Consider the following 26,274-nt stretch of genomic DNA (forward strand, 5'->3'; position numbering starts at 1 on the left):
TAATAAATTGAGATTATTAAGTTATTATTAGGTGATTACTATCTCAACAAATTGATCAATTATGATGATTATGTAAATATTTAATAAATTGAGGAGGTCAATCTATACGATAATATAATAAAAAATAATAAAGTAAATTATAATAAATTTATATTAAGTTATTTGAATATTTACACGTTTGATAAGACTCAAATCTATAACCTGAAACTTGTTCATTACGACTCAATTCTTAATCATTGGGTTAACACATCATTAGTTGTGGCCACAAAGCTTTCAAGGCCAAAATTATGTTCACATTATCATTATTCTTTTAAACTAAGCATTCCGTGCTGATTAAGTCCAATTTACAAGAACTAATAGTTTTGACGGGTTAAATAATTAAAAATATTTATAAAGTTTAAGTTGTCCTTTAGAATGTTGAAAATTACGAAATATAACAATGGTCCGCATCTTTTTGTCCGAGTCAAGTTTAATCCGACATGACAACTCATAACACCAGTCGTCGATTCTTGATTCATTTAAAGGCAGACTATTGGATAAGTGAATTCATACATCCTCCGACACATTGACGTCTATAAATACTAGAGGCTCCATAAGACAGATATGCTTTTATAATGGAAGTCTAGCTCTGCGACTCTAATATAAATTTAAGCAACTTGATTTAAGGTTTAAAAGACCTTTTAGTTGGGATCATCTCGACAAGTCTAATAACTTGTATTGCAAGCCAATCCACGAAACAGATCGATTACAAAAAGTAAATTCTATCTTAAAACACAAGACTATATAAGTCAGCTAGCTTGTTGTTACATAAATTGCTCTTAAGTTTTTCTCTAGCTATAATGACTTGAAGAATGGAGAGTCCAAATGTGATCCATCCCTTCACAAGTTAGAAAGAACTTTTACTTAACTTAAATACATATCATACTTGAATAATTTTTCATTATTCAACTAAGTAATTAAGCTCAAATCATATTTTTAACTCTTATCAATGAATAGAAAAGGAAAAAAATCAATTAGTTTATTTGTTATTGTACGGTGTGTTGTATATATGGTCCGTTCTTTGGGATGTTTTCAATTAATTAATAATAATTTTAATGATTGAAAAAATAAACATATATCTTGAATTGATAAAAATAACATACGTATTTTTACATATATTACATGCATGTGCAGTGCAGGCGTGCATAATAATAATTATAATATTTTTTTTGTATGTTATGTTTGAATTTACGTATTTGGCCCTAAGATTCAAATTAATGTTAACAAATTCATCAAATTTAATTTATTTGGATAAAATTATGCTGCAAAAGGATTTCGAATTCTTCAACTTACACTATTGTAATGAATTTTAAACTCGTTTATTATAGAGTCATTTGAAATTTTTACTATAAATCCAAAAATTTTCATTGAAATGCAGTCATATAATATCCAAAAAGAAGTTGGAAAAGCGTGAAAAAGACACGAAAGAAGTGATCCAAACATGGCCTTAAACTTTGTAACAGTGGATCGTAGCAGGCAGGCTACCTTTCTCTTTATATCTTTTGGTATATTCCCTTTCCACCCACTTAATTCTTGGATATTCCATTATCCTCCCTTTTCTTTTTTCTCCTAGATCATTAGATGCCAGATCACCCACCGCGGATGCGACGGCTCTAAGCCTACCTCCATATTCTAGTGTGACGACAGCAAACATTTCAGCCTTCCATAAACTGCCTGCTCTTTCATTCGCTGATTCACTGATTAACCAAGTACCCTATCGATTATCCGATGTTGATGCATGCCTTAATCGATACTGAAATCCGGTCATTTTATCAATATAATGAAATGGGGAAGTTGCCCGTTTCATTGTGTTTTCATTTTCATTTTCAATTTTTATAATTGAAAATGTGTAGAAATTTTTGTGCGAAAATTAAGAATATGTTTGGATTAGTTATTTTCACACATAGGTATTATAGGTGTGAAAATGTTGAATATAGGTATATATATTTTTGATGTAACATATGACCAAATTGATTAAATATGTGAAATTATAAAATAATCAGAGTGAGTCTTGCCATTTGAAATAATTTTAATTGATTTGAAACAAGAAAAGACATAATGACAAGATAAGACAAGTATGACAAACCCATGTGACTTATAATTTTAAAAAATTGAGAATTAAAATAGGAAGCATTCTCCAAAAAAAATTCCAACTACCCAAATAGTGAAAAGTGGAAAAAATCTCATTGAAAACACAACCAAACATTTCTCTCTCTCTCTCTCTCTCTCTCTCTCTTCATATATTTGATGAAATAAATTATTATTATTAATAGAAATAATTCTATTATAATTATTCTGATTAAATATCAATATCTAATAAAAATAATTTAAAATTTAAATAACATCTATTATTACAGTAGACAACACATAAAATATAGTAGGATAATATCCTATGGCTATAGTGGGGTCATAGGCCTCAACTTCGCTAATTGAACTATGTCGTTTTGACACTTTTTTTTTCTCTTTTTGATTGAATAGAAAATGGGTTAAATACAACTATCTATTCTCATAAATTTTCGGTTGCATTTGAATGAAATGATTTAAAATTATGAATTTTAAATCTTTAATCATTAATTATTTAAATTTATTTAAATAATTTTAGATCTAAAGAATTTCAAATTATAAGACACTCTTAAGAAGAATCAAGATTATTTCCATCAAGAATTTCACTAAAACCCAAAATACACTCATAAAGAGAATTAAAATTGTTCCCATGAAAAATTTCATTAAAACCCAAAATTTCGGACACGACATGAAGAGATGAATAGAAAAATGAGATGACGGTAATAACAAGAGATAACTCATTTTGAACTGGGAACTCCTTTTTATTTTTAATTTTTCTTTTTTTTTTTTGGGTTGTGGGAAGCAACTGGGAATTGTCTTTGGCCATCCAAAACAAGGAAAATTCAACAGTTGATGGCTTAAATTGATGCTATATATGACTGAGCTCTTATCTTTCTATTCCAAATCATTTCTTTATTTATATATATACTACGTGTATAAAATATTCTTTTAAATAAAATAAATGATATAATATTTATTTATATAATATGTATATATTAAATAAAATAAAAAATACAATATAATTCGAGGGAGAAACCAATCCCACAATTGCCCGCCAATTTACGTCGACTCGATCAATTGCCTGCCGGGAAATTAGAATAGAAACGTCAAACCGAAGCCCTTCTTTATTCATTTTAATGATTTAAGTTCAACTGCTGTCTTAATTTAATTAAATGATTGAAAGAAACAACTATGTCTTTAACCAAAAAAAATAAAATAAAGATAAAAGAAACACTACATGAGGTGGGATTTGGAATTAGATAACTTTTAAAAGATTTTGATACAATACATCATCAACTATTGTATTTATGTACGTCCGAGTTGGAGTTAGATTAATTTTCCATGTTAAATGATTATCTTATTAATAAGAAATTTAATTAATTGATAATAGAGAATAAAATATTAATTTAATTAATTGATATTAGAGAATAAAATTACTTAATATACTAATATTTTAATTAACACATATTTTCTTTTACAAAAAAAGTGGCAATGAGCTAGCTTCGAGGCCAAGACTATTTATTTAGATTGGCTTTGATTTCATGCTAAATGGCTGTTTCATTTGAAAACTTAAACTTTAGAGAAAGATAATCATTCAATAATATGTAAAGTATTTTTTCAGCCTCAAATTCCTAATGGAGATTTGAGAATCTATTCTTTTATTTTAAATTCTATTGTATTTTTTATTCATTTAATACATACATGCGCTATATATAAAGAAATTTTTTGATATACATAGCACGTATATATTAAATAAAATAGATTTAGATGTTATAAAATTTGAAATAAAAATTTTGATCCGATGGAGATTTTCTGTTGAACTATTTCAATGGAGTTCAAACAAAGTATAACTTTTTTATAAGATTAAGAACTGAATTCTCTATCACCATATTATTGGAAATTTTTTATCCAAATCAAATTTGATTGAACCAAATCAATCATATAACAAGTACGATACACTTGTCATTTGATTAGTAACTGTTATTAAATTGTATATTAATTATACGATAAATATATTACATTTATCATATAATTTGTTCAAGTATGATCAAATTCGAATTAAAATTTTTTCGATATATAAAACAGTATAGACATTTTCTGACAAACTTTTTTCCTCAAAATAAAAAACAAATCAAAGTCAATGTGAGTGTTATTATGTATGTATATATGTGGGGATTATTTATTATTTCTATCTAGAATCCATGACGAGATCAATGATACATATATATATATATAGAAACATTTGAATTAGGAAGTTAACTGACAAGTTTTATTTCTGACTTTATGCTTTCAGAAATTAGCTGTCCGTGAGGAAGAGCCTGGACTTCATATACCCTATCCTCCATTATATATTCGTTTGACTAATCAAATACGTAAGACAATCTCACTTGTAAGAAGCCAAAAACTCATTCAAAGACCAAATCCAACATGGACAAAGCACTACTGCACCAACGCGCTCCAGCAGCCATTAGTGACCAAACTCCACTTCCCTGCTCGACACTCCCATGCCACTCACTATATATTCACCAGCAATCACCCCTTCTTCTCCATCAACTTCAGTTGCATAATTACTCCATTCTCTTCCTTAATTTCTTAAAAAGTTTGCATAATGGGTCGCCTAGCTTCTTTTGCCACTCTTTCTGCAATAACAACATTGTTCCTCTTGTTATCCACCGTCCCATGCCAAGCACAGCTCTCTCCCTCGTTTTACGACACCACGTGTCCTAACGCACTCAGTACAATCCGGACTTCCATCCGACAAGCTGTGTCCCGTGAGAGGCGAATGGCAGCCTCCCTCATACGCCTCCATTTCCACGATTGCTTCGTTCAGGGTTGTGATGCATCAATCTTACTCGACGAGACCCCTACTATCCAAAGTGAGAAGACGGCGTTCCCAAATGTCAACTCTGCAAGAGGCTATGAAGTGGTAGAGGCCGCCAAACTTGAGGTTGAGCGTATATGCCCCGGAGTTGTTTCCTGCGCGGACATACTCACCTTAGCAGCACGCGACGCCTCAGTTGCAGTAAGTGTATACTTATAGTATTTTTTTCGTCAGAAACGCGGAACATTTGAAATAACTACAAGGTTGTATTTGGATTTATGGATATCGCTCCAATCTGAAAACATATATTTTTGTAAAACCAGGTTGGTGGTCCATCATGGAGTGTGAAGCTTGGGAGAAGGGACTCTACGACTGCCAGCCGTGCACTCGCAAACAGCGATCTGCCTGGTCCTTCTTCTAGTCTCGACGCACTTATTTCTGGCTTTGGAAACAAAGGACTCAGTGCCAGAGACATGGTTGCCTTATCTGGTAAATATTAGCAACAAATACTTATGAAACAGATCTTATACACATTGCATGTATATATGAAGTACGTATGGTATGAAATATAATAAAATTTTAAAATATAAGATTCAAATTGAGTACTAGAAGGTTATAAAATTTATTTCCATTTGAGGAAAAAGAAAATAGCAGCATCCTAACATAATTATGAACTATACCATGCAGGAGCACACACAATAGGTCAAGCTCAATGCTTCTTGTTCCGCGATAGGATATACAGCAATGGAACGGACATCGACGCCGGTTTTGCCAGCACCCGCAGGCGCCAATGCCCACAGAACAGCGGTGATGGAAACTTGGCACCACTCGATTTGGTGACACCCAATTCATTCGACAACAATTACTTCAAGAACTTGATGCAGAGGAAGGGTCTTCTTCAGTCGGACCAAGTTCTTTTCAGCGGAGGATCCACAGACAGCATTGTGTCTGAATACAGTAGGACTCCACAAACATTCGCGTCTGATTTTGCAAACGCCATGATCAAAATGGGAGAGATTGAACTACTCACCGGACAAAATGGGATCATCAGAAGGGTTTGCAGTGCAATCAACTAGTTAACTACAACCTGCCTAGTTCTTCCTGTTTGACCATATTAGGTCCATGCCAAACTATCGGCGAGTTTTAGTGTTTTTTCCATTAATTATTAATTGTATATCCAATTTCATGCATTTTCTCTGTATTTGTAGCGATCGTTCTATCATAATATTAATATTTTTCGAAGTTTGGGATTATTGGCTTCTCTGCGCTTTAATGCTTCTTAATGATATTAATTAGGCCATATAAAGATAATGTATTATCAGCTTCTATATAAATGTTACATGAATATACACATATACACAAAATATAATTACTGTTTGAGGGACGTAAAATGCAATTTTCACTCTTTTCCATCACTACAAGTAAATAGATTCTTCCTACATCATAAATGTAGAATCACCATAAATCAATATTGCATATCACGATTATGTAAAATCAATGAAAAAATTTAAATTTTGGTCATAGTTAATCAATATTTGATATGATTTTTGCTATGGTCACAATATTTGCAATAATTTTTAAGATGATTAATGTTTTGATCTTCTCTGTAAAAACAACAACTTATAATAGATGTAGCACAGACATGGTTAATTAGCATTTACCATAATTTTTTATTTAATTAATATAACTATATGATAATTAATTATGACAAAAAGTTATATTAGTGTTACTGGGTCATTCAAATATTTAAACAAACATTTTTTACAAAATTACTCGGTTTCTTTATAGTTTATTCTAGCTCTAAATTGATTATCATCATAACCGAAAAAAAAAAACAAATGAAATAGGCCATAGAATTGACTTGTTAGACAGGATTGAAGATTAATCATTATATTTATTTTCTTGAGTTGGTAACACATAAGCTAATTATATATTAATTTTCTATATATGATCTAATACAAATCAGATATATATATATATGTATATATTATATATAGCTAAATGTATATGATCTAATTCTCTATAAGATTAATTGGAAAATTAAAACCTCAACTGCAACTTGAACAATTTTGTCAACAAAACAATTAAAATACAGTAAAACCTTTATAAATTAATAACTTTGGAACCATAAAATTTTATTAATTTAGAGAGATATTAATTTATCGATAAATTAATATTTTATTAATTAAAAGAGAGACTTTTTAAATTCAGCAAATTTAATACATATGTATTGAAAATAAATGAATTCATATATGTTTTATTGATTATATTCATGCATCAACTAATTCTTTGTAACTAATTAAATATATTCATGTATAATATCAATTCATTATATACAATGAACTATTATAATCATGGACGCATGTAACAATTCATTGGAATTGCTTAAAATATACATATTTATATTAATTCATTGTACTTAAATAACTATTATAGCCAATTAAATATATTCATGCATGATCAATGAAACATATATTATATAAATCTCAATATGAAAATAAAATAATTCATAACACCCAACCATGTCTTCTCATTCTAAAAGACATGGCAAAATCATTCATAAATGATCAAATGCGTAAAGCATTACAGACTTTATATGTAATATTTATAAATTATTAATTTAGAGTTTTATTGGGATCTAATATTTATAAAGGGATTTTTTGAAAAATTATTATCTTATCATCTTATCGAATTTGATGATTTCTTACAAAGGCCTAAGTCGAGACTGGAAGATTTTATTATCTTAAAAAGTTTATTAAATTATAAAGGTTTTACTGTATTTCAAAAATATAAATCACGAAAATTTCTGGAGTTGGAATTCCTTTCAGTGTCTTTTTCACAAAACCCAAAATTTCAAACACGAGAATAGATAACTCTTTTTGAACTGGGAACTTGTCTTTCGCTATCCAATACAAGGAAAATTCAACGAGTGATGGCTTAATTTGATGCTATGACTGAGTTGTGCATCCGGAGCGTCACGCCCTGGGGCTGTAAGTCCGTCCGACTCGAGAATTGAGTCCAAACCCATCCAATATATTTCAAAGTTCGATTGTGAATAAGTAGTCGAAAATTAATATTCAATAAATGTATTTGAATTTTTTTTGATAAAAGTTTACATAGTACTTTATTTTATCAGTTTCTAATCAATATGGAAGGGAATAAGTAGGCAGTGGAATAATTGCATGCAAATTTACGTGGACTCGATCAATCGCCTGCCGGGAATTAAGAATAGAAACGTCAAACCAAAGCCTCTCATTATTCATTTATAATGATTTAAGTTTAACTGTTGTCTTCAATTTAATCATTAATAACAAGTCGCAAATTTCAAATAATGATTCGACGGATACATAGAATAATTATTTAATGTTATTAGCCTAACAAGACCTCTTTATGTGGGACCCCTGCATGTTAAGTATATATTATAAATATGTATTAATTTAATATTTTTATTTGTTCATCAGACATTTTAGTTTTATTAATTGGATATTCTTTTGAGTTAATCTATAAATATATATATTAAATTTATTTTGAATTTGGTTTTGACTAATAAGTGAAACTGAAAATTTGAATTTCAAGTATTTTAGGATTATATTGAAAAATAATAAGAGTTTGATGAATAAGTAAAATTAGAATTAGAAAACATATCGGCAAATGATGATTTTGTATTTTAGAAATCTCTTTAATTTTTTTGAAAAATAATTTTGTAAGGGTAAAATGCACTTTTCAAACTTAAAAAGTAAAAGACTAGAGAGGTTTTTGAAAGTTTTAATACTTTAAGTGGGTAATTAACATGGGTGGATATTTTTATGGGTCGTAATTGTATTTAATCCTTTAATATATATACGTCATGTGTATAAAAATTTTATACATGAATGTATACTGTTAAATAAAACAAAAGATGTAACAGATTTTGAATAGAAAATCTAATTTGTTCAGATTTTTCGTTGGAATATTTAAAATGGACTTCAAATAGAATATAACTTTTTTATAAGACATTTTCAAACATGCGCAATCAAATTCAATGCGGGTGTTACTTTATGTATATCTAGAATTCATGACGAGATCAATGATATATATATATACATATACATATATAGTAACATTTGAATTAGGAAGTTAACAGACAAGTTTCATTTCTGACTTTATGCTTTCAGAAATTAGCTGTCCGTGAGGAAGATCCTATACTTCATACACCCCATCCCGTTATATATTCGTTTGACCAATCAAATACGTAAGACAATCTCACTTGTAATAAGCCAAAAGCTCACACAAAGACTAAATCTAACATGGACAAAACACTACTGCACTAACGCGTTCCAGCAGCCAATAGTGACCAAACTCCACTTGCCTGCTCGACACTCCCACGCATTATATATCCGCCAGTAATCACCCCTTCTTCTCCATCAACTGCACTTGCATTTTTACTCTATTTCTCTTCCTTAATTTCTTACAAAGTTTGCATAATGGATCTCCTAGCTTCTTTTTTCACTCTTTCTGCGATAACAACATTCTTCCTTTTGTCATCCAGCGTCCCATGCCAAGCACAGCTATCCCCCTCGTTTTACGACACTACGTGTCCTAATGCGCTCAGTACTATCCGGACTTCCATCCGACAAGCTGTGTCCCGTGAGAGGCGAATGGCGGCCTCCCTCATCCGCCTCCATTTCCACGATTGCTTCGTTCAGGGTTGTGATGCATCAATCTTACTCGACGAGACCCCTACTATCCAAAGTGAGAAGACGGCATTCCCAAATGTCAACTCTGCAAGAGGCTATGAAGTGGTGGAGGCCGCCAAACGTGAGGTCGAGCGTATATGCCCTGGAGTTGTTTCATGTGCGGACATACTCACCTTAGCAGCACGCGACGCCTCAGTTGCAGTAAGTGTATACTTATAGTATTTTTTTCGTGAGAAACTCGGAACATTTGAAATAACTACAAGGTTGTATTTGGATTTATGGATATCCTTCCAACTTGAAAACATATATATACGTCCTAGTTATAAACACATATATTTTTGTAAAACCAGGTTGGTGGTCCATCATGGAGTGTGAAGCTTGGGAGAAGGGACTCTACCACTGCCAGCCGTTCACTCGCAAATAGCGATCTGCCTGGTCCTTCTTCTAGTCTCGACGCACTTATTTCTGGCTTTGGAAACAAAGGACTCAGTGCCAGAGACATGGTTGCCTTATCTGGTAATTAGCAACAAATACTTATGAAATAGATCTTATACAGGTTGCATGTATATATGAAGTACGTATGGTATGAAATATAATAAAATTTTAAAATATAAGATTCAAATTTAGTACTAGAAGGTTATAAAATTTATTTCCATTTGAGGAAAAAGAATAAGCAGCATCCTAACATAATTATGAACTATACCATGCAGGAGCACACACAATAGGTCAAGCTCAATGCTTCTTGTTCCGCGATAGGATATACAGCAATGGAACGGACATTGACGCCGGTTTTGCCAGCACCCGGAGGCGCCAATGCCCACAGAACAGCGGTGATGGAAACTTGGCACCACTCGATTTGGTGACACCCCATTCATTCGACAACAATTACTTCAAGAACTTGATGCAGAGGAAGGGTCTTCTTCAGTCGGATCAAGTTCTTTTCAGCGGAGGATCCACAGACAGCATTGTGTCTGAGTACAGTAGGACTCCACAAACATTCGCGTCTGATTTTGCAAACGCCATGATCAAAATGGGAGAGATTGAACTACTCACCGGACAAAATGGGATCATCAGAAGGGTTTGCAGTGCAATCAACTAGTTAACTACAACCTACCTAGTTCTTCCTGTTTGACCATACTAGGTTCATGCCATACTATCGACAGAGTTTTAGTGTTTTTTCCATTAATTATTAATTATTAATTGTATATCCAATTTCATGAATTTTCTCTGTATTTAATGCGATCGTTTTATCAAAAATTTTTATTTGCTTTGAAGTTTGGGATGAATGCATCTCTGCGCTTTAGTGCTTCTAATGATATTAATTAGACCATAACAAGAAATAAATTGAATTGCATTATACATCAAGTCAGCCATGCCCATTGCTGTTCCTAAATTTAAGTGGAACTTCAAATCTACCCCATTGCTATTCCTATATATTTAACCAGACTGTATAGGCACGAATTGTCATAAAATTAAAAATCACGAATTTTCATAAAATTAAAAACCAAAACATTTAAAATGTCCATTCAAATCGTGCAACTAAAGTTGGTGGGGTACTTCGACTTGTTTAGCAGTCAATATAGCGGGACAGTATAAATTTGAAATGTATGTCCTTATATTTTTAATTTATCTGCAGTTGTAATTGAAATATATTCACAATAAAAAAATAAAATAAATTGATGTTAATACAAATCAAATCAATATTAAGAAAAAAGTAAATATTTCACAGAGAAAGTGTGTATCATCAAAAGAAATCCAAGTCACACTATGAGAAAGATTGAGATTTTTTATACTACTATATATAAGTATTACATGAATACACATACATATATACATATGTACGTATACCGTACATATAATAGATGTAGCCGGCGGATATGGATTAAAATGGATTGTAATTGTTGGAGCCACATCAACTAGTAATTTAATATTAATTATCTCATTTTATATAAATTTATTATAATTTGTAACTAATTTTATTATAACTTAATGATTTTTGAAAGGTTTATTGAATGTACAAGTTATTTGTTGATCCAATAGACGTACGAAGAAAACTTGGTGAACCGGTGGTCCATTTTATTACCCAAAATTTGTTGCTTCTACAAATGAGGTCAAAATATTAGTCATGACTAAAATTATGATAAATATTTTGGTCATAATTGAAAATCATCTTAAAAATTGATTAACCATGAGAAACATTTAAGTTTTTGCAATGTTCTATTTGACTGTAGTTAATAATATTAATTTATAAGTACCATAATTTTTACATTGTGGTAATTTATTTTATAATATTTATAATATTTAGCAAAAAATCAATTTATTTGTCCTGCGGGCACAAAATATTATTTCTTGGACTTGAGGCTTGCAAAGTGAGATATAAAGGTTCCTAATGACATGAATAATTTATGAAATTACAATTAATAAGCAGATACACGTACTAACATTTCACAAGAATTTTAATTTTTTTCATACAAAATTGCGTGGAAGGAACTAAATTATAGTTGAAATTCAAATGTTAGGGACCAAAAGAATTTAAGGCAAAAAATTGAAGTTAATTAAAATTATATAAAAGATTTTGAAGTTGGTCTGAAATTAGGTATGAAAAATGAATTTTTCCCAGCAAAATTAGGAAGTGGAAGCATAATCATTAATCCAGGGCAAATAGAAACTCAAACTGAAATAGTGAAGAACACATTGATTTATTCACAACATGTATCCAAGAATTACATGGAAGATGAACCAAAACAATTGAATTTAAGTGGATATACAATCAACAAAATGACCAAAATAAGTTGTGATCAAAGCTCGTGTCGTTTGTTAATATATAAATGCAACAATTCAATAAATTCTCTAGTTGATGGCGCTACAAGTCCTCCTTATGATCCCATTTCGCCCAACAAGGGGTTGAATCTCTCCCATTTTGATCATTGCATTCCCAAAATCTGATGCAAAAACTCGTGGATTTCTGCTGTACTCAGACACAATACTGTCAGTCGATCCTCCACTAAAGAGGACTTGGTCCGATTGGAGAAGGCCCTTTCTCTGCATCAAATTCTTGAAGTAGTTATTGTCAAAAGAATTAGGTGTCACTAAATCAAGTGGTGCCAAATTTGCATCACCGCCGCTTTGAGGGCATTGGCGCCTTCGGATGCTAGCGAAGCGGGCATCAATATCAGTGCCGTTGCTGTTTATCCTGCTGCGGAACAGGAAGCATTGAGCTTGACCTATTGTATGTGCTCCTGCGTTTACGAATAATATTACACGTTAGCGATGCTAATATTAATCAGGCAAGTGAATTCAATGAAGGAAAAATAAACTTTATAGTTCAATTATGATATTTGTGTCATGGTTCATTGTCTTACCAGAAAGGGCGACCATGTCTCTTCCACTAAGTCCCTTGTTGGCAAAGGAGGAGATGAGGGCGTCAAGACCGGCAAACGGACTTGGAAGATCAATGTTTGCTTGGGAACGGCTGGCTGTGGTAGAGTCCCTTCTTCCAAGCTTCACATTCCATGATGGTCCACCAACCTGCAGTTTTAAATTTGTATTATTTGACTTGTCATAAAATATTAAACAAGTATGATTAGCGATAAATTTGGGATAGTGTAAGCATATACTTACAGCAACTGAGGCATCGCGTGCAGCTAAGGTGAGTATATCGGCACAAGAAACGACTCCGGGGCATACGCGCTCAACCTCACGCTTGGCAGCCTCTATGACTTGGTAGCCTCTTACTGAATTGACATTTGGGAATGCGGTCTTCTCACTCTGAATAGTGGAGGTCTCGTCTAGTAAGATTGATGCATCACATCCCTGAACAAAGCAATCATGGAAATGAAGGCGGATGAGGGAGGCTGCCATCCGTCGCTCACGGGATATTGCTCGTAGGATGGATGCGCGGATTATAGCAGTTGCATTCGGACATGTACGATCATAGAATGTGAAGGACAGTTGTGCTTCACAAGGCACATGAAACAGCGAGAGCAAGAGACAGAAAATGGGAAAGAGAGTGTTAAAGAAGTTGAAGGTATTCATGTTGAAATTTAAGTGAGAGTAGGTATCAAGAATTAATCCTTTGAAAAACAATGAGAAATAATGCTAATTTCAAGTGAAGTTGATGGAGAGAAAGGCGTTTTGGTTCTGTGTTTATATAGCTTCAAAAGTGATGATCGATGGTGATCCCTGTTGCCTGCCACAACGCGTTTGTTGTAATTTAATCTCGAAAATCCCCACGTTGGATTCAGTCTTAGTGATGGAATTAGAGCTTTTGGGGTTTTCAAATAAGATTGCAACTAATCATATGTATGATTATTTGGTCAAAAATGGATGTGGGGTTATTTTATAATATCAAGATTCTCTGATGGAGACAGACAAAGCGTACAGACAATTTATGCTAAATCAAGTGTCGGAAAGTACATAGGAGTATCATGTTAATCACACTGATGAGAGTGGCGGACAATCAACTTTTTTTGGTGCATGTTTGAGGAAGGATCGTAGATGGTGAAAGCAACAACCATTCTTTGTATTCTAGTGAGGACCAATTTCTTTCACATGATGAATAAAGGATTGGGATGGTATTAATTTATTTATTTGTCATGATTGTGAGCCATCTAAAAGTATAACAAGGAAAATACCACCTTTTCTTACATGGTCGGAGAAGAATTTTTTGGTGTTGTAACTACATATTGTTTCTATATTTTATCTTGTGATGTGCACTGTTTACACATTTATTCATTTTTAATTAATTTAGTCTTGAATATTTTATATTTTTTTTTTTGGTAATTTAATCATGTGTTGACGATTTTGGATTCCTAAACACTATGGGTTGTTTTATTTTTTGTCCTGTAACTATGGTTGTTAGCACTAAAATTATCGATAAATGACTAAATTTATCAAGAAAAAACTAAATATAAGATATTTAGAACTAAATTCGTTTAAAAAGGCACTACATGTGTAAATGGAGGTGTAACTAACCCTATATGTATTTGGAGCAAAATTTGGTTAAATCTATCACTACAAGAAATATCTTCATTAGCAACAACATAAACTTCTTGTAAAATAATGGAATTCATTGCTAATTTAAGTGACTAACGAATTTAGCAAGAACAATATTTACTTGGTAATTAGCTCGTTGCTCATTTTAGTATCGGATTCAATTTTTGTTGCTCATTTTATTAAAAATTTTACTAATGAAAATATTTGTTAGAAAAATTCTGGTTGGGCTGGTTTTGGGCTAGTTAAAAAAAGACCGCATTTTAGCAATTGAATTTTATTTATGTTTATGTAGACCGCGTTCGATCGTGATGATGATGATGATGATGATGATGATGATGATGATGATGATGATGATGATGATGATGATAATAATAATAAGAAAAAGTTGAAGAATATACTAGAATTCTTCATATGTTCATACAAAAGTTTTGATACATAAACTAATACTCAAAATAATAGTAATTAATTACGGTATCTTTTGTTGGTATTGTGTATAATATATATATATATGTATACTATATAAAATAATATTGATTAGTTCATTAATTTCATAAAAAAAACTTAATATTTTTCTCAAAATATTTTTGCATGAAAAAACTAATATTTTGCAAGAAAACAAGTAAAATTTATTATTTTTGTCAAAATATTTTGCATGAAAAAGATTAAGAGTTTGTCAAAATATATATTTAGATTTTGTAACATAATTATTTATAAAATAATTTAGCCTCCTAACTTGCATATATATATTTTTTACTACTTGTTTTTCCAAGATTAATCTTAATTTAATAAAAAGAAAAATATATTTTTATATAGTTTTAATCATATTACAATATATGTATATATTGCAATGTTATTTTCAAGACTAACTTTTAACAAAAATATGTTTGATGCACAAATTCTATATATATAGACTTGAGAGGTCCTATATATAAAATATAATTAATATATAAATAGTTCATAAGTCAAATAATTTATTAATTTAGTATCAAATAAATATATATTTCTTATTCGGACAATTAAATGCTTAGAATTATGTTTCATTTTCGCGGTAGCTTATTATCCATAATTAGCTGTCTGACTCATTCCTACCTAGAAAGATAAAACTTATACTTCGAGAATTTGCAAAAGTCTAAATTCCAGTGTAGATAGAAGTCAAAGGAACCATTTCATCTTTCTTCTTAAAAACAATTAAAATAAGTGAAAGTCAACAATTATTGAACAAACACAACTTAGTCGTAGATTTCGAGGAGTTTGGTCTCCTTTAACAACAAGTGTTAGAACTCTGTCGGAGTTTTATTAGATTCCATTTAAATTAATTTAGGATATTGTGTTATAAGGTTAATTACATTTAGATCCCTCAAAAATTGATGAATTACACAATCTCCAACAAACTTTTGAAATTACATCTATATCCCCTTTAGTAATTCTCTATTTACAACCGTGCCTCGAATTTGGACGAAAAATGTTGATCTTAGCAAAAAAATTCCATACATTTATAATTTTACGCCTTGTGCAATATCTCTTTTAAATTATTGACAATATCATTAATTTTTTTCATTCGTCGACCAATGACTACTTTTTTATTCAATGATGACAATAGGGGAACAATATTTTATTATAATTGCACGCTTTTAACTTATATATATAGATATATATATTATCTCTTTATATAGATAAAATAAGACTAAGATATATTTATTAATAAATTACAGGGTGAATGTTATATTTGATCCCTTCCATTTTTGTTTAAAATCATTTCAATTCCTCAAGTTTAATTTTTTATTTTAACATCCCCAAACTTAAATTTTTGTCTCAGTTTGGTCCCTCTGGCCATTTTCGACGAAAATATGATCGGGGTTTAACTTTTTGAAAGGTAAAAATAGTCAATTTAAGTTTAATTTTTATCACTTCAGTTCCTTAAGTTTATAAAATTCTTAAATTAGTTCTTTTTTAGAAAGAAAACTATTTTTTATATTCTTATATGGTGAATGATGTAATTATCTTGTATGAAAAATAAAACTTTGAACTCTTGTGCACATAATATTAATATATTATTTAACTCACAACAAAAATAATCTCTTTCTTTCACTTTCAAAAGTGACCAAAAATATAAACATTATAAATAAATTTTATAAAACTTATCTAATAAAAAAAATTTTAAGTCAATTTTTTAATCTATGTTTACTAAAATTAAATCTCAACAATGTTATGAATATTAGCAATTACAATTTTAAGAAAAAATTAATGGAATGTACTTTTAATTAGATTATTTGTTGAATTTTAAATATATATAAAATTTATTTTAAGAGATTTTTATAGATCTTTTTCTATAAAATGTGACTATATGTTTAGAAAATCTCTTAAAGTAAATTTTATATATATGAAATCCGCCAAAAAAATCTAGTTAAAAAGCATATTCTATCAACTTTTTATTCGAAAACTCAATTGTTTAATAAAACATTGTTAAGATTTAACTTTTTTAGATTTATCTTTAACTCTTGAAATAAAAAAAAAAATTGACTTAGTTTTTTTTATTATATTTTCATATTAGATAAGTTTTATGAAATTTATTCATAATTTTAATTTTTTTAACTTTTTAAAAAACAGAGACAACTGTTTATTTTAAGTTAAGCAAAAAATTATTATTATATTTACAAGAGTTCAAAGTTCTCATTATTCACATAAGATAATTGCAACATATGCGCATAAAATAATATAATTTTTTTTTCATGTAAACAAGGATTAATTTTACAATTTTATAAATTTAGGGACTAAAATAATAAAATTAAAATTATTGACCATTTTTTCTTCAAAGAGTCGAAATCCAGTCATACTCTTGCTGAAAATGATTAGATGGACCAAATTGAGACAAAAAATAAAGTTTAAGGATACTAAAGTCAAAAAATAAACTTGAGGGACCAAGTGATTTTAAATAAAAATTTAAGGAACTAAATATAATATTTATTCTAAATTATATAAAATATTGAGTGATTGGTAAAATTAAAAATTTATATAATTTTTTTATATTGAAAGCGATATAATTGTAAAATGGGACTTCTCGAAAAAAGTGCAATTAAATTTTGAAAATTACTAGTGTCTAAATCGCATTTTCAAATGTGAAAAATTAAAGGAATAGGTTCTTGGAAGAATCAAAAGAGTGGTTCTTGCTTTCATCGTGTGTCAACATCCATGCTCCTTCCTCCACCTTTTTCATCCCCCACTAACCTAATACTCGTACAATATGAATGCTTTTGACACTTTAATTAACGTAAGATTAACCTTTTGTCTGTCTGTCTGTCTGTCTCTGTCTGTCAGTATCAGAGAAGCTTCATGTAAAACTCCCACATCCATTGTTGACCAATCATGCATGTGGAACTGCAGTTATATGTCTAATTCATAAAAAAATTGATCAATTATATCTTACAATATATCAAAATATTTAAAATTCTAAGAATTATATTAATTATTTCATAACAAACCTAACAAATATTTATGTATACTAATATTAAAAAAAAAGGTCCTCCACATGATTTTCGTTTTTTCTTTTTAAATATATATGATTTGTTGGTTTATATATTTTATTCTAATTTATGATATATAATAAAATGTGGAAGATTATTTATTATATGCATGAAGGGATGGCGTGCTACGACGACTAGTATTAATAGACAAAAACACCTCCATATATGAAATTCAAATTTAAAATCTCTATTAATTAATAAGTTTTAGACCCTGAACTTTACCATAGCCTTACAAAAAACTGCAATCATATATTTGAAACGTCAAAACTCACTGATTAAATTTTCTATTCTAAATGGTATTGCATCTTCTATTCCATAATTTATATATAGGCTCTACGTGTATAAAAAAATATATTATTTATTTTATTTAAAAAAAAAATTTATACACATAACACATATATTATAAAAATAAAAATTGTATTGATTTAAAATAAAAAATTCAATGAACTAAAATCGAGAAAGAGCGGAGCCAACGTGGGAAAATAGGTAAAATTTCGAGATTAAAATAGAAAGGAATGTGGTACAAACGCGTTGTGGCAGGCAATAGCGACCACCATCATCACTTGTCTTTTTAAGGTACAACTTTTTGGCTATATATAAACACACTACCAAAAAAACGCCCTCCTCTCAATCAACTTCACTTCAAATCAAACATTTCTCATTGTATTTGTAAGAATCCATAGTAGCTACTCCAACTTAAAGTTATCTACATAATTTCTTTGATTTTCTCTTGTGAACGTTAAATTTCAAAATGAGTACCTTCAATTCCTTTAACACACTTTTTCCCATTATATCTCTCTTGCTCTTGCTGGCCAACGTACCATGTGAAGCACAACTATCCACCACATTTTATGATCGTGCATGTCCGAACGCAACTGCTATAATCCGCACATCCATCCAGCGAGCAGTATCCCTTGAGCGTAGGATGGCAGCCTCTCTCATTCGCCTCCATTTCCACGACTGCTTTGTTCAGGGTTGCGATGCATCAATCTTACTAGACGAAACCTCCACTATTCAGAGTGAGAAGACCGCATTCCCAAATGTCAATTCAGTAAGAGGCTACCAAGTCATAGAGGCTGCCAAGCGTGAGGTCGAGCGCGTATGCCCCGGAGTCGTTTCTTGTGCCGATATACTCACCTTAGCTGCACTCGATGCCTCAGTTGCTGTAAGTATATGCTTACACTATCCCAAATTTATCGCTAATCATACTTGTTTAATATTTTATGACAAGTCAAATAATACAAATTTAAAACTGCAGGTTGGTGGACCATCATGGAATGTGAGGCTTGGAAGAAGGGACTCGACGACAGCCAGCCGTTCCCAAGCAAACACTGATCTTCCAAGTCCTTTTGCCGGTCTCGACGCCCTCATCTCCTCCTTTGCCAACAAGGGACTTAGTGCAAGAGACATGGTCGCCCTTTCTGGTAAGAGAATGAATCATGACAAATATCATAATTGAACTATAAAGTTTATGTTTCCTTCATTAAAATCACTTGCCTGATTAATATTAGCATCGCTAACGTGTAATATTATACGTAAATGCAGGAGCACATACAATAGGTCAAGCTCAATGCTTCCTGTTCCGGAGCAGGATAAACAGCAACGGCACTGATATTGATGCCCGCTTCGCTAGCATCCGAAGGCGCCAATGCCCTCAAAGCGGCGGTGATGCAAATTTGGCACCACTTGATTTAGTGACACCTAATTCTTTTGACAATAACTACTTCAAGAATTTGATGCAGAGAAGGGGCCTTCTCCAATCGGACCAAATCCTCTTTAGTGGAGGATCGACAGACAGTATTGTATCTGAGTACAGCAGAAATCCACGAGTTTTTGCATCAGATTTTGGAAATGCAATGATCAAAATGGGAGAGATTCAACCCCTTGTTGGGCGAAATGGGATCATAAGGAGGACTTGTAGCGCCGTCAACTAGCTTAATTATATACGTGACTAGGAAACTTAAAATTGTTGCATTTATTAACAAACCCGAGCTTTGATCGTCGCATATTTTGGTCATTTTGATAATTGTATATCCACTTAAATTAGATTATTTTGGTTAATCTTCCATGTAATTCTTCTATACGTATTATGAATAAATCAACGTGTTCTTCACTATTTCGTAAATGTTATTTTTGTATTCAAATGCTACAATACATTTTGCTTTAAAATCAATTTTTATATGTAAAACACCTATAAAAAAATACTTTTTAATCCTAAGAACTATTTCATCAGCTTTTCATTCCAAAAGAGCTAATTATACTTCTACTCTATTGTTGGGTAGAATTATTACCCTTGGTTCTATTCTAGTAAGAGTTCTTTTATTTAATGCATGATATTCATAGGGATATATCATACCCATATAAAAAAAGATATAAATAATCTTTCAACAATATTAACATATCACTAAAGTCACAGAGTCTGCATCTTTCTGATCCACTTTGATGACCCGAAATCTAGACCATAGATTATCTAACAACTTATTATTTGAAATGACACCACATGGAATGAAAGGTGGACATATTTAGTCCTATAAATACCCTCATCCCATGACATTTATAGTAAGACATTATTATTACTCATTAACTTGAGATTTTCATTTACCATCTCGAACTTAAGCTGACTTAAACATCGGATGGTCTTGGCTAGCCTAACATATTTTTAACTTCTTAGGGACCATCAAAATATCTGAGATAACATTACAAGAAAATAGTTCAATAGCTACAAAAAAATTTGATGCTAAAGTTAGGGTCGAACTAATTAACAAGTAAAATTTTCTTTGCTAATCAACGCTATTTAATATATTATAAACAATTTGCTGCTAAATATTAGCAAGTAAATTCTTGTATTTAATAAGGTGATTTAGTAACGAAATTTTTACTTATAATTACCATGACGCTAATTTTTTTTTCATTGCTATCAAACTATATTCTTATAGTGTAATTATATTGAATCGTGGATTACCATCTCGTGAGAAATCACAAAAATTTGACCTGAATCAGAAATATATTCAAATTTAAAATTAGATTTCAACCATAACTCATCACATTACCTTTTATTGAAGCTTATATAGTTTTACGTACATGCTTAAACCTACTGGGCCTGTTTGATTTCTATACCATCAAATAAATCAAAAACTACACTAACAAAAAATTCTATTGCCTACATTTTTAATATATATGAACTAAAATTGTACTAAATATTTATTATTATCACTAACAAAAAATGAATCAATAGCTAAGAAAAAATTAACATCAAGCTTATTAGTGAAAAAAATTGTTGTTGCTAAGTTATATTTTAATAAATTTAGCAACGAAAATTTACTTATTAATAACAAACTATTTAAAATATATACAAATAATGTAGATTCGAGAATTATACTCGCTTATTAGCACAACGTTGTTTTTAACATTAATTTTTTTTCTCAATTATTAAGTTATTTTCTTGTAATATTAATTGTTAATGTAGGAAACATTATTTATTTATTTTTGTAGTGTACCTTGGAGACATGGGATTCGCAGTATTGACTATAAGAAATAATGTCATTGGCAATAATATAAATCTCCTACAAAATAATAGAATTTGTTGCTAGTTTACTTACGAATTTAGCAAAAAAATATATTTATTTGGTAATTAGCTTATAGTTGATTTTAGTATTAAATTTTTTATGCTGAAATTGTTAAAAATTTACTAACAAAAAAAAATTCAGTAAAATCTTGGGGAAAGAAGTCAAGGCCAACTACAAAATTTTGCAACACTAAAATTCCTAACTAATTATAGCAAAAAGATATTTTGTTCCCAATATTAATTTTGAAATCAGAAAAACTTAAAATTTGTATCCCTCTAAATTCACTCTTAATTACCAATAAATTTATATATTCCCCTTTCTAATTTTTCAGTTATTTGCATAATTTCTTGTTGTGATTCTTTTATACTTAACGTATTTAATCAGTGACTTAGTTCAAAATTTGGATTATTGAACTAATCTTAAATTTCAAAATCTAGACCAAGGTTTTGGATCCTAATTACTAGGCTATCCCGTGGAAGGTTTCCATTATTGTAATTTTACCCTTAGACGAGAGTTCAAAGTAGTACAAAAACCCTTTTAATTTCATGTCAAAACACTTGCAGCATCAGAAGAAATACGAGTATTTATGATAGTTAATTACTATAATTAAAATAAAAAATTATAATTATTATTAATTAACCACGATTTTATAATGACTAATAGTTGTTGTTTTCACAAATGATGCTAAAACATTATCCATAACAAAAAATCATGGCAAATGTTTGCATCATTGTTAAAACCATAACATATATATCGATTAATTGTGATTAAATTTAAATTTTTGCATTGATTTTATTTGATCATAATATAGAAAATATTAATTTAACGTACTTTTTAAATTATGATAATTTATAATATAGAAACTTTATTTTTCTTTTTTTGGGTAACGCAAGTTCTTTGGTTCATGGTATGCCATCATTTCCCTGCTCCTTCCTCGACCAGGACAAAGCTAGCTCGATCACCGCCACTACCACAGCAATTATTTTAATTTCCACTAAGATAACAGGCAGTTTATGTAAGACTACTGCTTTTTTGACAACTTCGAATAAATTAGTACTGGTTGTTTTAACATCATTTGACTTTGTGCTCATGCGTCTCATTATTAGCTGTCCCTGTCAGAAAACAGAGAAACTTTCACACAAAATGCTCACAGACAGATCAATTGTTTGACCAATTAAACATATATTTCAGTTCCAACCTTACTTGAAAAAGCCAAAAATACAAACCCAAAACCGAATCCAACGTGAGGTATAATACTTCCACTAAAATTCTACTCAAATTAAATTTGGTCAAATATGAACTAAATATATATCAAATATAATATATTCATAATGTGATTGATATATAATTTAGAAAAAATAGTAGTTGATTAATCATAGATAATTATATCATGCTTAATTTATAATTGATTGATTAAATAAAACCTAATTTTGGATAAAAAAGTTTCATACTTCAAGAATTGTATACAGACAAATCTGCAAGAAGAATGCATGCATGGGGATTATGGCAAAAACGCGTTTGTACGTAAACGCAGCCAATAGTGACCAAACACCACTTGTCTCGTGACATAGATAACTTCAAATTTTTGCCCTATAAATTCACTTCTCCAATACCCTTCATTTCAAATCAGGTGAACTTTAACCAGCTTAATTAGAAATGGAAAGTTTCAATTTCTTCCGCGCAGTTTTTGCCGTTCTGTCCATTGTTTTCTTGCTCTTCGACGTCCCATGTCAAGCACAACTATCTCCTACATTCTACGACACGACATGTCCTAATGCAACTGCCATAATCCGCACGTCCATCCGACGAGCAATATCACGTGAGAGGCGAATGGCTGCCTCGCTCATTCGTCTACACTTCCACGATTGCTTCGTTCAGGGCTGTGATGCATCAATCTTGCTCGACGAGACGCCTACTATTCAAAGCGAGAAGACCGCATTCCCCAATATTAATTCTGCCAGAGGGTATGAAGTGATAGAGGCTGCCAAACGTGAGGTCGAGCGTGTATGTCCTGGAGTTGTTTCTTGTGCGGATGTACTGACTTTAGCAGCCCGCGATGCCTCAGTTGCTGTAAGTCTTATATCGCTTTGACGTCTCACTTTGCTGATCTTCCATTTGATGTTTGATGTCTTAACGCTCGAAAGCCCTCTTGTGCGCTATATTTTTTGGAAAATTCTAATTTAAATTGATTTTGGTCGTAAGTAACAAATACAATACACTTATCGTAAGATTGGTGTACACTTTAAATAAGTGATCAATCACACAAATATATTACATTTACACTATAATTAATTTTGTAAGACCTATTCTGATTTGGATAAAAAATTTCCTTATTTCCTTGAATTTATATATATCATTGTCAGTAAAAATAATTAGTGAGACGTCTCTATATACATATGACAACTGCAGGTTGGTGGACCGTCATGGAATGTGAAGCTCGGAAGAAGGGACTCTACGACAGCCAGCCGTTCCCAAGCAAACACTGATCTTCCAAGTCCCTTTGCAGGCCTCGACACCCTCATTTCTGCCTTTGCCAATAAGGGACTTAGTGCAAGAGACATGGTCGCCCTTTCTGGTAACTAAGACAAATTAAATTTTAATAAATTATATCTAATTAATATAATTAAACCATATGAATCCAATCATTCCCTTTTCAATTAATTGCAATTAAGGTCCATATTTACTAATGCATGCTTTGAGTGCAGGAGCACACACGATAGGTCAAGCTCAATGCTTCTTGTTCCGCGGAAGGATATACAGCAACGGAACAGACATCGACGCAGGTTTTGCTAGCACCCGGCGACGCCAATGTCCGCAGAACGGCGGTGATGGGAATTTGGCAGCGCTTGATTTGGTGACGCCCAATTCATTCGACAACAACTACTTCAAGAATTTGATGCAGAGGAAGGGGCTTCTTCAGTCGGATCAAGTTCTTTTCAGCGGAGGATCGACGGACAGCATTGTGTCTGAGTACAGCAGAAATCCAAGGATTTTCGCATCCGATTTTGCCAATGCTATGATCAAAATGGGAGAGATTCCGCCTTCGCAACAAAATGGAATCATAAGAAGGGTTTGTAGCGCCATTAACTAAGTTAACTCCAGGCCACTCAAACTTGAATTTCTGCATTTATTCACCACATGATCTTTAATTAATTATTTATCATAAATTGTTGCTTATATAATTGTATATCCACTTACATTTATCTATTTTGTAATCCCTGTAATTTTTTGATAGTTTGAACCAATGTATTCTTCATTTCAACTGCAATTCTCACATACATAACAAATAATAATAATAATAATAATAATAATTATTGCAACTGTAATTTGCGACAGATAATTATTTTAGAAAAATCCATAACCAAAACTGTAGTTTCAATGAAAATTTTTACGACTAAAAAGACGTTGCAAATTAATTTTTAAATGGGCGTTTATAGCCATATAGGGAAGTTCGTTTTACACGAGATATGAAGATTGCAACGACAATACAATGATTTTGCGACAGACATTTTATTTTGGCAGGAACTTTGTGACAAAAACTATGTTGTCACAAAACATTGAGATGATGTATGAGAAGAACTTGTGAAGTTGTCTATTGCTACTTTGCAATGACTTTGTGACAAATTTTGGTTGGTATAGTAGTCCTAATAGATGTTGCGACAAATTCTTAGGTAGTATGAACCGATGCGTTCTTCATTTTAATTGCAATTTCGATTGGGTTCTATATATTTACCTTCCTATGATTGTATTTGCAGTACTTTCATTTTCTCTGTGTAATTTCTTGAGAAATAGTTAAGTTAATTTAGTTATTACAATTATAATTTTTTTTCTTGTTCAGATTAGATGTTTTACAACAAAAAGAGTACGTCAAAAAATACAATAAAAGTCTTGCTGTATATATGACACCACACTCTCTATCCAATGAAAAAATTCTAGTTTAATTTAAGTTATACCAGATCCAAACTAATTACATGACATGTTTTATATATTTATTATATATTATTACTTTATAATTCAAAAAAAATAATCAATTATACAATAAATATATATAGTATAAGAGAGAGCTGTACTCTTATTTCCTTGGGATGGACATTGGTTCAGGGCGTTGTGGTTGTAGCAAGGAATTAACTAGAACAAAGTAATATGTACTTTGGGGGACAACGTAACGGTTGGGTTCAAGATTTCCTACGAAAAATTTTGAATTCGACTCTGGATTCGTGCGTATTTAAAAAAATATATATATATATTGTGTATATATGATAAATCTTCATTAGAAGTCGCGTTGGGCAAGTGACCTCTTTATAATGAAGTACCTTTTATATGTTTCAAAAACATATATATGTAATAAATTTAAAACAGCAAAATAGTAAGTACTATATGAACCAAAATCGTGTCAAAATCATACCATATTCCAATATGCCTTGTATTTTCCCCAACTTGCCCTTGCTTATTTCAATTTTTTTGTTTTTTAACAAACATCATAGTTGAGCTTCATTTAGGAAAATTCATGAACATGTTCCCAAAGGAAAGCAAAAAAACTAGAAATCTGAGGATGATTTTGACCAACAATTATACTCTAACTAGGGATGACT

The 26,274-nt window shown here is 30.9% G+C and overlaps 5 protein-coding genes across 5 annotated transcripts; 4 read left to right on the plus strand and 1 right to left on the minus strand.

Annotated features, from left to right (window-relative positions):
- Window positions 1-4,638: 4,638 nt before the first annotated feature.
- LOC105156219 (lignin-forming anionic peroxidase) lies at window positions 4,639-6,177 on the plus strand. The gene is made up of 3 exons (XM_011072293.3): window positions 4,639-5,125; window positions 5,248-5,413; window positions 5,612-6,177. The coding sequence occupies exons 1-3, from the start codon at window positions 4,712-4,714 to the stop codon at window positions 5,998-6,000; spliced, it is 969 nt and encodes a 322-aa protein (XP_011070595.2). The 5' UTR covers window positions 4,639-4,711; the 3' UTR covers window positions 6,001-6,177.
- A 3,155-nt stretch (window positions 6,178-9,332) lies between these two features.
- Window positions 9,333-10,874, plus strand: LOC105156220 (lignin-forming anionic peroxidase). The gene is made up of 3 exons (XM_011072294.3): window positions 9,333-9,801; window positions 9,951-10,116; window positions 10,311-10,874. The coding sequence occupies exons 1-3, from the start codon at window positions 9,388-9,390 to the stop codon at window positions 10,697-10,699; spliced, it is 969 nt and encodes a 322-aa protein (XP_011070596.2). The 5' UTR covers window positions 9,333-9,387; the 3' UTR covers window positions 10,700-10,874.
- Window positions 10,875-12,275: 1,401 nt separating this feature from the next.
- Window positions 12,276-13,730, minus strand: LOC105156221 (lignin-forming anionic peroxidase). Its single transcript, XM_011072295.3, has 3 exons — window positions 13,222-13,730; window positions 12,963-13,128; window positions 12,276-12,839 (listed from the first exon to the last, which is right to left on the minus strand). The coding sequence occupies exons 1-3, from the start codon at window positions 13,633-13,635 to the stop codon at window positions 12,451-12,453; spliced, it is 969 nt and encodes a 322-aa protein (XP_011070597.2). The 5' UTR covers window positions 13,636-13,730; the 3' UTR covers window positions 12,276-12,450.
- A 5,006-nt stretch (window positions 13,731-18,736) lies between these two features.
- Window positions 18,737-20,232, plus strand: LOC105156222 (lignin-forming anionic peroxidase). The gene is made up of 3 exons (XM_011072296.3): window positions 18,737-19,281; window positions 19,375-19,540; window positions 19,662-20,232. Exons 1-3 carry the CDS (start codon window positions 18,868-18,870, stop codon window positions 20,048-20,050), a joined length of 969 nt encoding a protein of 322 aa, XP_011070598.1. The 5' UTR covers window positions 18,737-18,867; the 3' UTR covers window positions 20,051-20,232.
- A 3,070-nt stretch (window positions 20,233-23,302) lies between these two features.
- LOC105156223 (lignin-forming anionic peroxidase) lies at window positions 23,303-24,946 on the plus strand. Its single transcript, XM_011072297.3, has 3 exons — window positions 23,303-23,752; window positions 24,092-24,257; window positions 24,388-24,946. The coding sequence occupies exons 1-3, from the start codon at window positions 23,339-23,341 to the stop codon at window positions 24,771-24,773; spliced, it is 966 nt and encodes a 321-aa protein (XP_011070599.1). The 5' UTR covers window positions 23,303-23,338; the 3' UTR covers window positions 24,774-24,946.
- The last annotated feature ends 1,328 nt before the right edge of the window (window positions 24,947-26,274 follow it).

This window comes from Sesamum indicum, linkage group LG2 (assembly GCF_026168435.1).
Source record: "Sesamum indicum cultivar Baizhima isolate 11 linkage group LG2, ASM2616843v1, whole genome shotgun sequence".
Taxonomy (NCBI): domain Eukaryota; kingdom Viridiplantae; phylum Streptophyta; class Magnoliopsida; order Lamiales; family Pedaliaceae; genus Sesamum; species Sesamum indicum.

What these genes read in the sequence shown, in the direction of transcription:
- LOC105156219 (XM_011072293.3), top strand. Translation starts at nt 4,712, where the DNA reads ATGGGTCGCCTAGCTTCTTTTGCCACTCTTTCTGCAATAACAACATTG. An exon ending in CACGCGACGCCTCAGTTGCA is followed by an intron (nt 5,126 to 5,247) that starts GTAAGTGTATAC and finishes TTGTAAAACCAG; the next exon opens with GTTGGTGGTCCATCATGGAG. An exon ending in AGACATGGTTGCCTTATCTG is followed by an intron (nt 5,414 to 5,611) that starts GTAAATATTAGC and finishes TATACCATGCAG; the next exon opens with GAGCACACACAATAGGTCAA.
- LOC105156220 (XM_011072294.3), top strand. Translation starts at nt 9,388, where the DNA reads ATGGATCTCCTAGCTTCTTTTTTCACTCTTTCTGCGATAACAACATTC. An exon ending in CACGCGACGCCTCAGTTGCA is followed by an intron (nt 9,802 to 9,950) that starts GTAAGTGTATAC and finishes TTGTAAAACCAG; the next exon opens with GTTGGTGGTCCATCATGGAG. An exon ending in AGACATGGTTGCCTTATCTG is followed by an intron (nt 10,117 to 10,310) that starts GTAATTAGCAAC and finishes TATACCATGCAG; the next exon opens with GAGCACACACAATAGGTCAA.
- LOC105156221 (XM_011072295.3), bottom strand. Translation starts at nt 13,635, where the DNA reads ATGAATACCTTCAACTTCTTTAACACTCTCTTTCCCATTTTCTGTCTC. An exon ending in CACGCGATGCCTCAGTTGCT is followed by an intron (nt 13,129 to 13,221) that starts GTAAGTATATGC and finishes TTAAAACTGCAG; the next exon opens with GTTGGTGGACCATCATGGAA. An exon ending in AGACATGGTCGCCCTTTCTG is followed by an intron (nt 12,840 to 12,962) that starts GTAAGACAATGA and finishes TCGTAAACGCAG; the next exon opens with GAGCACATACAATAGGTCAA.
- LOC105156222 (XM_011072296.3), top strand. Translation starts at nt 18,868, where the DNA reads ATGAGTACCTTCAATTCCTTTAACACACTTTTTCCCATTATATCTCTC. An exon ending in CACTCGATGCCTCAGTTGCT is followed by an intron (nt 19,282 to 19,374) that starts GTAAGTATATGC and finishes TTAAAACTGCAG; the next exon opens with GTTGGTGGACCATCATGGAA. An exon ending in AGACATGGTCGCCCTTTCTG is followed by an intron (nt 19,541 to 19,661) that starts GTAAGAGAATGA and finishes ACGTAAATGCAG; the next exon opens with GAGCACATACAATAGGTCAA.
- LOC105156223 (XM_011072297.3), top strand. Translation starts at nt 23,339, where the DNA reads ATGGAAAGTTTCAATTTCTTCCGCGCAGTTTTTGCCGTTCTGTCCATT. An exon ending in CCCGCGATGCCTCAGTTGCT is followed by an intron (nt 23,753 to 24,091) that starts GTAAGTCTTATA and finishes TGACAACTGCAG; the next exon opens with GTTGGTGGACCGTCATGGAA. An exon ending in AGACATGGTCGCCCTTTCTG is followed by an intron (nt 24,258 to 24,387) that starts GTAACTAAGACA and finishes CTTTGAGTGCAG; the next exon opens with GAGCACACACGATAGGTCAA.